The sequence below is a fragment of the Ptychodera flava genome, chromosome 12 (genome assembly GCF_041260155.1).
Source record: "Ptychodera flava strain L36383 chromosome 12, AS_Pfla_20210202, whole genome shotgun sequence".
In the NCBI taxonomy this organism is placed as follows: Eukaryota; Metazoa; Hemichordata; class Enteropneusta; family Ptychoderidae; genus Ptychodera; species Ptychodera flava.
The window spans coordinates 36,920,131-36,937,281 of record NC_091939.1 but is presented as its reverse complement, the minus strand read 5'-3'; the positions used below and the strand labels follow the sequence as shown (position 1 = coordinate 36,937,281).

The window sequence follows — 17,151 nt, the reverse complement described above, 5'->3', positions numbered from 1 at the left end:
GACCAATGAGAATGAAACTAAAAACATCTCCACTAACTTTCAAATGTTGGATATCAGAAAAAAACACAAAGATTTCAATTATTTCCTGATTATGTAAGTGGTACGTGCAACATTGATGTGAATACTTGTTGATTGGCAAAATATATTGGAAGCCCATATTGCTACATCCTAGTGACGTTCACCGTAAAATATCAGCCGTGATATTTCACAGTAAACGTCGAGATATGCACGATGAATGTCATCAGTTTTAGAGTTTTCCCGAACTACATTAGCAGTCTGTTGGTAAACAACGTAAACAACAAAATGGCTGCCGCTCCCCGCCTGCAAAGCGATGTCGCCGACGTAAAAAACTTGGAGGGATTCGAGGAACATGGGTTTTTCTGGTTGCAAAATACGGAAATAACATGTTGAGTCTTGAAATGTTTTCCCATGGTATTTTTTTTTGGTCAAGTTCTAGCAAACATTCTGCTGTTCGCACGGCGCCGGCACTGTGCACGGTCTCCCCCGAACAGGTAGTGAATGCGTGGCGTGACAGCGATGTCACGCACGCGACAACTGTTGACCTGGCAACTCTCAGGGTAAACTAACAAAATGGCGTCCCCTCTCCACATGAGCTCCGTGCCGTACGACAATCGAAATCAGAATAGATTTAAAGCTGAGCACAGTTTTTGATCAGTTACAATTGTAATAGCATATTGCACCTTAAAAAGTTCCTTCTGTATGACGATTTTTGTATCCCAGTGTCTTTCTTCTTTGGTTTCATTGAGATATGGATGACTTGCAGCGATGTCGCGCGTGATGTTGACAGCTTTGTCATATACTTTATGAATGAAGCCTGTTCACATAAACATTCTGATATTTATGCGCAAAGCGTAATAAAGTAAAGCCTCAAAATTTAAGGTTTTTCGTTCTATTAGTAAAATTATGGGCATGGGTATATGATAAATCGGTTATTACCCAATATCGCCTGTTCCTTGTGTCGTATCAGCATTCGTGTCATTTGTGCTGCTTCAGACACTCGACTTCATCTCATGTCTGACGCAGCACAAATGACACTCATGCTGATACGACACAGGAACAGGCGATATTGGATAATAATCTCTAATTATTCTGTTTGTATTACTAATTATTCTGTTTGTATGGTAGAGTGACCTGGTATTATCCTTACTTGCTCAGTTAGTGCTACCACTCCCGCACATTTGCAGGATTTCCCCTTTTTCTTACCTCATTTGCATATTTTTGACACTGACATATTCATTTGAACAACGTCACATCTCAACCCCGGGGTCTACCTGTACGCCAAACACTGTGACGGTAGGTGCAGCAGTTTGGGAGCTTCTGCGTGTGACGGACATACATCCGCATGTACATACATACATACAGACATACAGATGCCACCGACTCACCATATAAGCTCTTTTGATATTTATATACATACCAAATATGAGCTAAAAATACCGCAAATGGCACTGGGACATAATGACCGCCTAGTATTATCGGCATTTATCAACAACCCCGCTCACTGTGAATTAGACAGACCATGGAGTCAATGTGCAACATATAGCTGAAAGACTATTTTTTCACATTGCGATTTTAAGCCCGTTTTTGTGTGAAAAGGGACATGTATATGTGTATGGAGAAAAAAAGCAGAAGACATATTTGTAAATGGTTTGTTGAGTGACAATCATGTATGCATCTCTTAAAAAATTTTGGGGTTATAAGGTATAACAGTAGTGTAAGAATAATGAGGTTAGAATAAGTGTAGTAAAGCTAAGTTGACAGTAATTATGTCTTATGATTACAAAATTATACACTAAGCTAAGGAAATCTGAATGAAATAAATGTTGAAGGTAGTAATTGAAGCTTAGATAGGAATAAACTGAATTACTGCTAACAGGTTGGTAGAAGGCCGCCACAGGAATTGGTCCATACCACGGTGTTGGAAACATACAGCCAATCTTGCCTGCCACCCTTATTACAAAAAGGTCTATAAATATTAGTCAATTTAGGGGGGCAAGATGATCAAGTAGGGCGGCAAAGTCATGGTCATCTTTTTGTCTCATACCTTGTGTAAAAGTTCATGAACTTTACATAAATCTTGCTATAGATTTGTTGCTAATTGGCAATAACTGTGTTTCAGATCATTTGAGAGCAATCCATCCATGACAGGTTTTAATTGTAATATAGCTTCTATTTAAAGGAGAGAAACTTCTCAAATAATTTTTATCCCTGTAATTTCCTGTGAGAACACACAGACAGATGCTCAGGACAGATGCTGGTGCAAGCTTGATAACTAACCTAAAACTTGTAACTTCAATGTGAATGTCACAGTCTGTATATTGACTCAAGGATGTTTACTTGATTGAAGTGAGCAGATGTAAGATAATGTTGGGACACAACAATAGAAGTCTTCAGGCTTTTGTTGTCTCAGGCTGTTGTCATGGGACACAAAAAAATGTTCCTGTGTAGCACTGTGTCCACTTTCAAAGCATCACCATTATCAATGAGAAATGAACTGAAGTCACAAACAAATCTTATTTCCATGCTAACAGACCATGTTTGAACGACACTACAAATCTCTGCCACTATATCATGTACATAGAACATCTGGTCTTGAAATCAATGTGCGTTTAATAGGTCAAGTATATAGGTCATAGGTCAAATGCCTAGGGTCGTCTCAAATGTGAGAATCTAAAGTATGAAATACGTCTTTTTTATCACTTTTGTTGCCCAAAAGAGCGTGGAAATCTCTGATACTTCGAATCAGCCATCCTGCATATTTCTAACATTCATCAAAACCACATTTCTGTTCGACAACTCATAAAACAGTCCAAAATGCAGGATTGGTGTACCTTCCAAAACTACATATATGAAAGACCCCTAAAAATCAATTAGTTAAAAAGGAGGGTTAGCAATTTCCAAAAACTATCTAACCTCTACTCTGTTTAACTCCATTTTTAGGAATCGGAACTTTGAACACAATCTGAATATCTGTACCAAATATCAACAGTCTATTCAGTGGTTTTGACTTTTTGTTGTTTACGGAAAATTTTCAATGGACGATGTCAACCAAAGCCCATCACAATAACATGATGACCTTCGGTCATTATGTTAAATATGGACATACATACATACATACATGCATACACACATACATAAATACATGCATACATACAGACAGACTTAAATACGTAAAGACTGACACCAGACAGACACCCATCTCAATCACCTTTTTAGACTATAGTCTATAGTAGTCATAAAGTTACTAAGATAACTTTACAAATCAAAACCAAATTAAAAGGCACCAATATTTTTGTTTGGGATGAAATATGTAACATCAATAGAAAGCCTTCATGACTTGTCTCAAAGGTCACTGTCACAGTGCAAAGGGTATACTGGGTAGCTGGTCTCAGCCAGCTAATATACACACAGCTATTAGGGCCATCAACATTTGTGAAGAAGAAGACTATGTGGCTTACCAAAAAACCCATCTACTAAATGAACTGCCACTTTTAACTGAAATTACTTTTTCCATACTTCTCTGTACATTTGCATAAGCTGATGGGCTCAGTCCTTTTGTGATATTATGTATGCTATGAGAAAGCAAAATTTTCCTTTCAATGATGCACAGTATAGTCCTACAGCCATTGAGAATGCCATTGGTGATTGTTTATCAAGTATTTGATATTTATTGTCAATTAAAAATCTAAAGCATTTGCAGATATTCATAACTCTTGCTTTAAAGAAAATCTATGTGATTTTCAATCTCTAAATGTTGCTGCCTAAGGATTCTACCTAGTCACTGCATATCAACTAAATTAAGAGAACTAAATTGTTAAAGGGCAGGGCGGGGTATAAATAGCAAGCTGCCCAGTTGGAAATCAGTTTATGCAAAGCGTGTCTTGTAGCGTCACGCTCGATCGCTCCCTAAAACCATGCCATATAATGGTCACTGTCGAAGAAACTTAGACGTCCGTGCGCATGTATCTAACTATGAATGTCCAGTGATTGAATGTATCGAAAAAATGTTACGATTCGAGCATAAATAAAGGTGATTTTGATCGATGAAGTTATTTCTCTTTGTCTTCAACTAGCGTGGCAAGCGGCCATAACAAAGGCCTGCAAGCTGTCAATCAAAACCGACGCGCTACAGGTGTAAATCGGTAAACGTTTGCAATGCTAACATGTTAGATACGGCACAAACATATCAATTTCTGTTATCCAACAAATCAACTGACATTATAAACGCTAATGAGCGTAGAGGGTAGGCATAATACCAGTCGGTGAAATGATAACGGTAGTTCTCTTTTGGAAATATGTAGTGGCCCTGAAAAGGGCCGTTTTGTTTGTGTGTGTGTTCACTTTGGAACACACACGAGAGATTACCTTTGTTCTCGTCTCAGTGCCAATGATGACCACTGTAAGGTTGCTCGGGAAGGTTTGGATACAGGGAACGGGCCTGGTGAACGACGCAAGCGGGCTTGATTTCTCGCTTGGTCATCACGCAACCGTCCGAGCGCATTCTGTCAGCCTTCTTTGCCAAATATCGCTCATCACGCCAGGCTTGTCTTCTGTCAAGGAGCGTCCAGTATTTCTTGTACAAGCGTTTTCTGATACTGGCATTACGGACGGTAGGTACCTGACCAGTACCTAACCACCCTTGCTTGTACGTTGTCACGCACGGCTGGCAAAGACAGTAGGAACATTCGGCTTTACCTGCGTCTCGCGGGACTATGAAGTCGATGCCAAGTCTTGTGCCGTCTTCTTCGCTTGTCGTTCGACGTAGTTCGATGGCATCAACGGTTTGAAAATCCCATCCAAAGTGGGTAAACAAACCACGTATGGCGATTTCTTGCTCTTCGTTCACGACGATTTTCAATGTTCGTGACATCTCGGAAATCAAGCGGACCGTGGATGTGCTGTGTTCGTTCGTTTACAGAAACGACTCAAGTGATACTGAAACTACATTCAGGGGGTATAAATGCTCAAAAATTGGCGACATACTGTCTGTGCAGTGAATGACGGAAACGATCGTCGCGACAAAAGGGTTGTTGCCTATTTCGAGCATTATTGTGTGAACAGGTGAACGCCATAATTTGTTTCTCTTTCTCACGACGCTAGACGTATCAAGAGACCCACATGGGTTTTTGTTTCACACCTGGACGTGGACACGTCGGCACGACGTTTATTTTGTATTCTCTGTTCCATGAATTGGAACTCAAATTACCTTGCAGACAACGACAAAATAGGTATATATAGGTGTATCAAAACACATTCTGCGAAACGAAAGTGCTAGTAGCAGTTTCATAATCTGCAGATCAGAGTTACATGCGGTGTTTAGTTATCAGCTTTGCATTCTATATTGTAAGTTTGACAGTTGTGTGTTTGGAACACTTGCGATGAACATATTTAGGGGAATTTTCTTGAAAAATCTGTGAGATGTACCATGATCACACATTGAAAGGCACGCAATTTTTGTTTCTTGAAGCATACATGTAGCTAGGGTATGGAGATTTTAGAGTGATCCATCTCCTCAGCATTACGAGTTGTGTTTATCGAAATAAAGATTTTCAAGATTATAATCATTGGAAGTTTTTTTACACTGTCGTACGTACGCCGTACGGCACTGATGCACAGCCATGTTCGGACGGGACGACGAGCAAAATACAACTCCAATTCTCTGACGTGAGACGTTTGTCGACTTTGTCAATTAAAATATGTTTGACAGCCAATGAGTGCGTTTGAAAACTTGCAGTGGATACACCAAATATTTTGCCAAATATGCTTTGTAAGCCGATCAGGTTGAGTTTTTTAAGTCGAATACGGATGATAGAGTACAGTCTCATGGAATAGTATGCGAGAACTTTTAATCGGTGTGACAACTCCCCCCCCCCTCTCTCTCTCTCTCTCTCTCTCTCTCTCTCTCTCTCTCTCTCTCTCTCTCTCTCTCTGCGCATTGCCATGTTTTATTGAAATAAAGATTTTTTTTCATTTTGTGCAGCATCGTAGAAATGAAGAGTAAAAGTCTAAAGTACTATTCAAGTTATAACTTTGCAATTCGAGTGAGTTTGGTTGCGTCACGGCCACTTTATGTTGTGTCACGGCTACTCTACGGCCATGGCCGTGCATTTTGGAAATATCTTTTTTGGGTTTCGGATAAACTAACGTTAGAATAAGTACGTTTATTGACTATATGTTTAGGGAATATAATATAACGCCAGCACTAGCAAAGTATAGTCAAGTTGTACGTCGATCCTATTGGGTATGTCGAAGCGTGAACCGGACCTTTTGCGTAATAAGTTTGGATACGTTTCCAATTTGGAGCGATCTCTCTCTCTCTCTCTCTCTCTCTCTCTCTCTCTCTCTCTCTCTCTGCATTTCGATGTTTACATGTAAAAATCTAAACATCGACTGAACGGCATCGCTCTAAGATCGCTCACGTTCGGTTTGCACATCTTGTGGAATGCATTTTACACTGTACTATAGCACACTACAGTAGCTCCAAAAACAAACTAACACAGAACCCAATCTAATCCCGTGCAAGTTAGCTCATCAACACATTCGTTGGTAGACTGGTCAAGCTTGGGTCGGCGACATAAAATAATCGCAGTGGCCCAAGATATCGAATATGGGTATGTTGTTCTTCATCGACAAGAGGTGTCAATGGTGTCTTGCTTTTGCATAATGAATACGCTCATCTTGACAAGCCTTACGTTGCTATGTAAATGTCACAATGAAGCTGTCAATCATACGCTGGATAGGAGTAACCAAGCCAACGCTACGTGAATAAATTACTGATTAAAATTTTACTGGTTCACTGACGATCACGAGGACAATTTTGCAACAATGTTGATATTCAGACACAGATCCACACCACACTGTACAATAGACGTAATAAACGTCCATGACCGTAAAAAAGGACCCATAATCTGGTGATGGGTGGTGTCAGCCAGAAAGTTTCATGCATTTTCACATTGTTGTGTCTATCTTGTTGCCTTTTCCTTCCATTTCAAAAGCTCACACGATTAAAATATTGCTCCTTTCTGAAAATGGTATGAACCACGTGAATGACGCTTCGCGCCAAGAACATAAGTTTTGTGAATGCGTCTAGCAAATAAATCGAAGAATAAATTACGGCAAGTTCAAGTCGTAGACTGAAAGCGCTAGCAGTCGCAAAATGGAAATGCCAGCAGTCGCAGATGACATTTTCTTACAAGTGCTACCAGCACTCTTTTCAGTAGCACTCTGTGTTTTGAGACATCCATACACACCTCGAAAAAATACAAAAATCGCTCTTTTCAACCTGGCATTCGCTCTGTACATAGATGCCGTTCTTACTTTGATGATTGTATGGGTTTTCAATGACATCGTTGATTTTAAATCAAAAGAAGTGACATTTTTGCACACTCTTTCCGACACATTTGCTAATTCTCGTCCGGGTACAAGAAGACTTCGCATCGCGACGATTCACGTGTGCTCGACATGCTCTATGTCCCGGGACCGCTTTCTCGAACGTACGTAGCGTGGGGCCGTTCTCACTTGTTACCGTCTTCATATCGTGTTGTGTGCCGAACATGGAAGTATTTACGCATACAAACTAGTTTTCTGTCAAATAAAAATGTATTTCTGAGAATTAACCGCCCTCCACAAAATTTTGTGGAGGGACCGTGCTTTGCCGTTGCATTCGAAGCGCTCACTCAAAGTCGAAGGGACGCACTGAATCTGGCAATGAGCCTTGGCCTGAGGCAAAAGGTCGCAATGGCGACGTGTCTCTAACGGAACGTAATAACGTCAGTTGCGAAGGTGTCATGGATTGACTGTCATAAATCTTTGTCATCGCACGTTATTGCTATAAGCATTGCTGGCTTCATGAAACATTGTTTCTCAGTCAGTATACTGGTATGGCCGTTGTATTCAGTAACGTATAATCTGTTGTTTGCATGGCTTGTTCATAACCTCCTGTGCACACTAATCAAAGTTCTTATCTATATTTACTCGTGACCGTAATAAACATTGACAGAAACATTCGATCCCGCCCGTGAATGTCAAAGGTGAACGGGCTTAACTTGATCCCGGGTATCAAGTCCCTGGCCTTTAATATGCCAATATGTTTACAGAACGCTTCATGGTATTACCTGTCGATAAGTATCTCTGTGTATTGGTTCATGCCTGGTTTCATAATATTGGTCTATAAAGCTGAAATACTCTGCTCTCTTCCTTTCTAATGTAAGACTTCTTCTGTCAATATTGCTTGGAAGATAACCCTATTTGTAAAGAAAAAAACAAGTTAATATGAAATCTTTCGAGATCCACAACAAGTAAACATTAATATTTTGTTCTCTTTTAAGCCTCCCAGGCCGATACCCCTCTTCAAATGTACATGGGCAAAAACCAAATTTAATTTTGAGTTACATAACACACAGAACTACATAAAAATATGGTGAAAAAAAAATTTAATATCATAACAATGAATAAAAAAATACCGCAACAATACAGTGTCGCTCACATTTTATCATAATTGGTACATCCCAGTATGGGTACCAAAGATCAACAATACATGTTGTTTCTATCTGTTCAGTACAGGGAAATTATAGATGTCATGACAATGATTTCTGCACAGTACATTACCAGAAAAACAACAAGAAATATTTAAACCAGAAAAACAAGAATGACAAAAGTAAATAAGGTCTGAAACTTTAGGTACTGGAGGTCAACTTTAGCAACCTGCATAGCAGAGGAATGTTTCAACTCAGCTAGTCCCTCTTAGTTTGAGCAGGTCTGTATATATGTAACAGTTCATGAACAATGACAGGAAATGACTCATAATCTGTTTCAGTTAATGCCACCACTCCTACACATTTGAGGGATTTCCCTTTTTCTTACCTCATTTGCATATTTTTGACACTGACATGTTCATTTGAACAATGTCACATCTCAACCCCTGGGTCTACCTGTACACCAAATACTGAGATGGTAGGTGCGGCGGTTTGGGAGCCTTTGCATGTGACGGACATACATCCGCACATACATACATACATACATACACACAGACATACAGATGCCACCGACTCACCATATAAGCACTTTTTGGTATTTATATACATACCAAATATGAGCTAATGATATGGAAATTGTTGTATGACAGTCATAAGTATCTGGTGACCACCAAGAGAGAAATACTAACATTAGTCATAAATAATACACTTGTGGTGCGGCCACTTTACTGTTGTATAAAAGGAAAAATAGGCGATCGGTATAATAAATGTAAGGGTCATTATCGGCATCCTGTTGTCATGCTTGAGATAACATTCTACTAAGATGTCTCGCCTGCCCAATTGATATCGGTCATACCACTGCAGAGACACTGTCAGCTTGCACTTAGACAAGAACATCGATAATATCGGTTGCAAATACCATCAGGGTAAACCCTTCAGTGAGGACGTAGCAAGCTTGATTATACAAAATATAAAAGAATGAGGTGGCAATCTGGCATCTGGCAAGGTACCATTAGGAGCTTACAAAGAAACAAGCACGTTTTAAGATATGTCTGGAAGGGGACAGAAAAGTTTGGAAGAGATATATCAGGACAGGTTCCCTTTAACTGACATGGAGGATACACCGTGCCAGGAAGCTCCTACATGGTGACATGGCATATTTGGATGGCTGAAGATTAAAAGACCCGGGCCATGTACCCCATAGTGTTGTTGTCATGGAAATAAGCACAAAATGTGTGATGCTCTCTAACACTGACTACATTTGAGACACAGGAATTTAGATACTGAAATGCCAAAGTAAACTGAAACTCGCCTCTTCAAGTCTTTTCATTCGTAATTTTTGTAGTTTTTATGATAAGTTTTTACAACATGTTGCTTTTTACCTTTGCTTTTTTACTGTGGGTTTAAACAATTTTATGTTTCAGTCTTCTATTTGTTGATTTTAAGTGTAAAGCGCATTGAGATTATTTTAATGGAATGCACTATTTAAGAAATAAAGATTAAGATGAAGATTAATGCCGTTGCCAACATCATTTGTATATTTTATAATCAGTCTGAAATATCAGGCTAATTCTGTCCACTGGGTGCCAATAATAAGTCATTATCACCTTTTATAGACAGAATTTCTGCTCGCACCAGAAAGGATTAATCAACAGTAAAGTGGTCACTGCTGTAACATCATCCTGACCACACTTACTCTGACTGGTTCATTTCCTTCTGATTTTCTGATAGGTACAAACATATTTACAATATGCAGCTATTCAGAAGAGTCATACAATATAGCTTGTATTTTTTTTTCACAGGAAAATTCTTATAGTAGAAATTTTAAGATAACTTTCTTGTAAAGTGTAAATGCTGGCTTTGGGCAGCACAAACGTCATGATACTGAAATATTTGATATGATACTGTGTGACTTGCACATACAGCATGCAGTCGATGTATTCATAGCATGTTACTCTCGTTTTAGCATTGTGACATAGACAATTACATGCATACCAGTGCGTGATTTCAAATACCTGCGATGAAATTCTGATGGTATTTTAGCAAAAATATAGGCAACAACAGTGAAACAAACAACATAACATATCGTGACTGTACTTAAATACTTGGGTCTGTATTGCATATCGAGCCGTGCACAATTCTTTGTCTATGAGTCTGACATGCATGTACTTCCTACATAATTCCATCAAAATATATGCACATCCTCTCATCAGTGATCAGAGTCAATTGTGATGTCAAAATCAAAACATAACCTATGAGATTATTCGAAATAAACAAAAATCAAATTATCTATGTGCCAAAAGCACGCCATCCTCTCAAAAGCCAAACAACTACGGTATAACTAGTAAAATACGCAATGTGAATACTGATCATGGCCTCACTTTAGCCCTGTTGATTGCTGAGCTACACTACAAGCTGCAAATCACTTCGCTTGTACCCGTTGAGTGCGGTCTACAGAGGTCATCATTCTTAAGTTGACTGAGTGTCTGTCATATCAAAAAATAGACCAAATGTTGACCAGAAAGTATCATCGCTATCAAAATCAAATTTACGAGGCATGTCCAGATAGACAAGGAAATGTTTAAAAAGTAACAAAATGGACAAGACTGAGAACAAGACGGCATTGCCTTTGATTCTGAACTCACGTTTATTTTAGTCCTTTTATTATGCTCATTTGCACACTGTAAGTGTAACTATAGCAAATTCAACTAAAAATCTACCAAAATGGAAAAAAATTAAGTTGTACACTAATTTTCTATCTTTGTTTTTTTCCTTCTAAAATATCCTCACATGTCACAAACAAAGAGACAGATAGACAGACAGACAGATTGGCACAAACACACAGACTGACAACATTGGCTGACTTGGGCATATGCCAACAGGGGCCAAAAATCACACAATCAGCTTGTTTCTACTGTTTGACTTTGCTCTTACAAATAGTATGCGCAAATGTAGGTGTGTAAACAGTTTCAATTTTTTGGATGGATTGAAATGTTTTTGTATAGAGTTATAAATAGTGTTGCTGATTGTGAGTATCTGCAGAGTGATATTAATTCCTCAATGAAGTTGAGTAATACTTGGAACCTTCCATTCACCCCATCAAGTGTCAAATCATAGGGGGGTTTACACGTGTGAGTGAAGTCTGGAGTTGACACCGGAATAAATTTAAACCTGTGTCAGTTGGACGTGTAAACAGACAACACCGAACTAACAAAGGACTAAATTAATTCGGAGTCGGAGGGCTGGTTCAGGTTCAGTGCTCCGTACTAAACAATGGCCTCTTTACACGTGTGACCAGAACACCGAACTAAACGCTGAACTATATCCTGTCTTCGGGCTTGCGGTCATTATCACGATGGATACTGTTCAAGTAAGAAGCGATCGCGATCGCGGCAACAATTGGTCAAAGGAAGAGATCAGGCTACTAATTTCAATCTGGCAAGACGAAAACATCATCCGTATGATGGACTGCACGTTGAGGGATCGGCAAGTGTATGAAGCCGGTGCTGCCAAGGCCAGGGAGAATGGACTCAAGAGGACAGCGGAACAATGCCACAACAAAATCAAACAGTTGCGACTCAGTTCAAGTCCGTGTCTGACAACAACCGTCATAGTGGCAGTGCTAGAAAAACGATGCCATTTTACGATGAGTTGTAGGTAGTAAAGGGAAAGCAACTCCACACATCATTGGGTTGTTTGCGTTTTGTGTATGATATTGTATATGATATTTGTATATCATGTTTGGCTGTTTTATGTAAATGTTGCTTAGCCATGGCGAGACGTACCCGTAATCTACGTGTCTTGTGTTAATCTGCACTGGAGCGGAGAGACTACTGTGACACTATGATCCTTTGGCGCTATGTTTCGAAAACAGAGTTTTCTTCATCAGTCACTTAAAATTCATTTTTGATGTGTGAGACGTGTTGAATGGTTGATTGCTTTTATTTGGTAATATGTTGTTCCACTTACGTTTGTTGTTCAAGTAGGGAAGCTAGAATGTCTACTGTTTGATCTTGTTGTGTCTGTGTAGGTTCGTGTGAACCCGAGTTTGAGCTATTGTAGTTTTTGTGAAGTCTGGCGCTTATAAGTGTGTCGCCTATATTTCTGTTCCTTCTATATGCTATTATTGGTTGGTTTTGGAACAGTTTGTTTAGTGTGTCGTCTTTTTCAAGTTCACTCCAGTTTTCTGTCAGGGCTTGCTTGATTTTTGTCGTTTCAATGTACGGGCTATATGTTGTTATGAAGACTACTGTATTAATTGTTGGTGGCATTATTTCTTTCTTTTTGTTGTTCAAGCAGTCTTTTTCTGCTTTTATGATCTGTCTCTCTAATAATGCGTTCTATTTAATTTTTTTCACACTGTCGGTCTTGTAATTTTTCACTAAATTGTGTGACTTTCTGTTTAAAATCGGTTCGTTGTTACGTGTTCTGATGTATCGTAATGTTTCACCTTTGATCAGACCTTTGAATGTTGCTGCCGGATGACATGAGTTTCTTTGTAAGAACTGGATGTATCTGTTGGTTTTGTGTGTGTCTTGATGTCGAGAATATTCTCTTTGTTGTATCGACGACCTTTGTAGATAGTCAGGTCTAAATATGTGATTTCTTGAGAGGAGCTTTCAAACGAAAATTTGAAAGTAGGATGCATTTTGTTGATGTTTGATATGAATTCATTGAGTTAGTGTTGTGTTCCGATGAAAATCAGAAAAACATCGTCCCTGAACCTCAGCCAGGTCGGTATTTGTTGTTTGTGTTTCTGTATTATTCTCATTTCTGTCTCATGAAATGTAATATCTGCTATTTCTGGCGAATAAGGCAACCCCATTGAGCATCCCCATATTTGCCGATAGAATTCATCGTTGAATCCAAATATGTTGTTTTTTAAGATTATTTCTAGCAGAGCTATCATGTATTTTGTTGGTGGTTGATTGATTATGTAATTGTTTGATGATCTTTCCTGATTTAATGCTCTGCCGACTGATTCAACTGCCTCATTATGTGGTGTATTCGTGTACATGGAAATTACATCCAGTGTTACTAGTGTTGCATTGGCCGGAACTTTGATTGTCTCAATTTTCCGTATAAGAGTTTGATCTTAACATGAACAAGTCATCGTTGATGACACAGTCCCCACTTGCTAATAATGGGTACTTTGATTACATGTCCTCAGAGAGGATAGAGTCCTCTTCATTAATAAGGTCTGTGATAAAAATACTTTGATACACATGGCGCTCAATGGCCAAGAATGAGTTCCATGGTGATGAAAACCTAGAACCAATGTAGGCCACCATCCTAAAGTTCATAAAATGAGTCAACTAGGAATTAATCAACAGGATGTTGCAAAACATTTTTGCATACAATTCTGACACTTAACAGATTATCACTGGTACCATATTTCATAAAGTTTGATGCAGTATTTACAACACTATGAGATCAACATCTGTATCAAGTTTCATCACATTTGACGTTGTATTAATTTGTGGCTATATCACCCTAATTAGGAAAGTTCATTACTTATGCAATTACAAATTAATTAAAATGACACTGATAAATGTCTTTTTCAATGTTAAAGCAATGTGAGCTTAACATCAGTTAACATCTGTATAAAGTTTAATGAATTTGATGCAGTACATATTTCTTGACATATCAGCCTACTTACGAAACTTCAATAATTGACATGTTACTGCTACATGACGTGAAACAAATTGACGAGCATATGTATGAAATAGGTCAATGTCAACTTTGAATGATACTGGTGGAAATATGTCGGAGTTATGGCTCTGTACATGAAAACATTGTAATAAAATGGCTGCCTAGCGACCATATTGGATCGTATCACATAAAAAATCGACGTAGATATGTATGACATAGGTCAATGTCCTTGTACCAACTTTGAATAAAATCGGTTGAGATATGCCTGAGTTATGCCTCTGTATATGAAAAAATCGTAACAAAATGGCCACACAGCAGCCATATTGGATCGTATCACAAAACAAATTGAAGTGCATATCTATGACATTGGTCAATGTCCTTGTACCAACTTTGAATAAAATCGGTTGAGATATGCCTGAGTTATGGCTCTGTACATGAAAAAATCGTAATAAAATGGCCGCCTGGCGGCCATATTGGATTGTATCACAAAACAAATCGACGTGCATATCTATGAAAGTGGTCAATGTCCTTGTACCAACGTTGAATAAAATCGGTTGAAACATGTCTTGAGTTGTGGCTCTGTACGTGAAAAAATTGTAATAAAATGGCCGCCTGGCAGCCATATTGGATCGTATCACAAAACAAATCGACGTGCATATCTATGACATTGGTCAATGTCCTTGTACCAACTTTGAATAAAATTGGTTGAAACATGTCTGAGTTATGGCTCTGTACATGAAAAAATCGTAATAAAATGGCCGCCTGGCGGCCATATTGGATCGTATCCCAAAACAAATCGACGTGCATCTGTATGACATATGAAGTAATCCTTGTACCAAGTTTGAATGAAATCGCTTTTTGCATCTCTGAGATATCTGTGTGAACGGACGGACGGACGCACACACGCACGCACGCACGGACATGACCAAACCTATAAGTCCCCCCGGACGGTGTCCGTGGGACTAAATAGATACCGACATCAGACGGGGCAAGGCCATCAATATTCTCTCCTATTAAATTTCTTTGCCGAAGGCGTCTCGATTGGTTGACAGAATACAAAAAAGAGCGTAGACAGCAGCTGCACGACGTGTGCCATTACAAGCAAGCGACTGTTCTCCAGCCCAGATATCGCTGAGGGCGCTTGACCCAAACTAAATTTATACCTTGTGTATGACGTGTAAACGTGAGATCGCTTAGATCGCTGATAAGGAATATTTACAAAGCGACTAATTAGATTCCCTCAGGTTTAAAAAAATACATGTGTAAACCCACTTCATTTCAGTCACTCGCCATAACAATCCCATTATCTACTCATATAGCATGAACGGTACCATTTTACGTCACGTTAATTCAATTACTGACTTAGGAGTGGATATTTCATCCACCTCGGTTTGGAGTAATCATGTTCTCCCCAGGCCGTTTAACAGGATCGGCCCCGATCCTTTCTTTTTTTTTGCCCGATCCCTTAATTTTTCGCCCGATCCTTTATTTTTCATGCCGACCCTGTTTCATGTCCGCTGATTCTCTTTAAATGTGGCTGAAGACCTATTGTTTCTCGGCGGCGATTTTGTCACTTTTATTTCAGCGAGCGTATCAAGTGTGAAACGGTTCTAATGTGGCGATAACACGACGTGCCAGATGATTAAAAGGTTTATTCCATCGCCAAAATGTGTGAAATGGTTAGACTTCTCCTTTCATGTCGATGCTTTTACACACAACGAGGCAGGGTTATCGGGTGCAAAGCACTGGTCGCGCTTGTCCGCTTGTCTGTGAGGAGAATAAATAGGCCGGCCGTATTGCAAATGAACATCAGCTAAGACGGATGAAACTTAGATTCAAAAAGCATGAAATGTGTTACGCTGCCGATCGTACAGATAACGGCTATTTTATACAACGGACATGGAGTATACTCAACGAAAGGCTCGGTGTTACATCTTTGCCAGCGGGCACTAAGTCAAAGCATGGAGGTAGTTCGATGGTCAAAGCATAGGCAACTGGTTGAACTGCCGTTGCCACCAATGTCTCGCACTGGTAAGAATCCGAAGGTCAGGAAAAGTGATTTCGATCAGAAGCGGCTGAAATCGTACGATTGATTGAGACAAAAATCAGATACAAAAATGTATGGTACTGCCGCGTGTTCAGATCGTTGCGTGTCCGGGTTAGCCATTTCGAGATCTGTGTAGCAGTACGTCAACATGACGTTGAAGCCATGTGTGTCACCTCGTGTCACACATTCGTAACTAATTGCATGGATTTGTTCGATTGACTTTATGAAACAATTGCACTTGTTCCAGTTTCAAAACCCATGACCCATTTTACAATATTCAAGGCACCATGAAATGAAAGAAAAAGGAACTACATGAGCTAAAATAATCATTCGTGTGATCATCTGAATACAGCAGCTACGTACGTACGGTTAGGGTATACAGTATAGGTTCAAAGGTCGCGTGTGTTCAAGTTAAGTGTGCTCCACACAATGCACGGCCGCGGCCGATGCTACGCAGTTGTCAAAGTTTCGTACGTCTGTCGAAGTAGAAGTCGATGCAATTTTAAATCTTGTTCTTGAAAATACCTGATATCAATATTTTCGGGCTTCTCTTTATTATGAATTGAGTTTTAAAGTCAACATATTTCTCTGCAGGCATGCTCCTCTGACTCCGAATTGTAAGTGCAATATTCAGTCCCATATGAACTTGTCCGTGTGACTGTTTTGCCATGGACGTTTAAAAAAGACGTCCATGGTTTTAGAATAGCAATCTGGCTACAGACAAACTTGTAGTTACAGAGGATCACATAAAACGTCTGATTTTGAATGTTATTCTGGAAAGAACTGGAAGACTCTGAATGAAAATATGGATGTAATATATATAGTGCTTAAAGTGCATGAAAGATCTTACTTTATTCTTTTATTGTTGGATTTTTTCTGATGCTACGAAGTGACGTTTATATCACATAATTAACATAAAATTTACATAGTTATTGTTATGCAAATTAGCCGATCCTG

The 17,151-nt window shown here is 39.2% G+C and overlaps 1 protein-coding gene across 2 annotated transcripts in view; it reads right to left on the bottom strand.

Annotated features, from left to right (window-relative positions):
* LOC139145774 (TBC1 domain family member 22B-like) overlaps positions 1-17,151 on the bottom strand; it is an 89,022-nt gene that overhangs the window by 55,646 nt on the left and 16,225 nt on the right. For both annotated transcript variants that reach the window (XM_070717079.1, XM_070717078.1), the window contains exon 5: positions 8,136-8,264. In XM_070717079.1, coding sequence (XP_070573180.1) covers positions 8,136-8,264 — 129 coding nt within the window. The remainder of the gene's footprint in view (positions 1-8,135; positions 8,265-17,151) is intronic.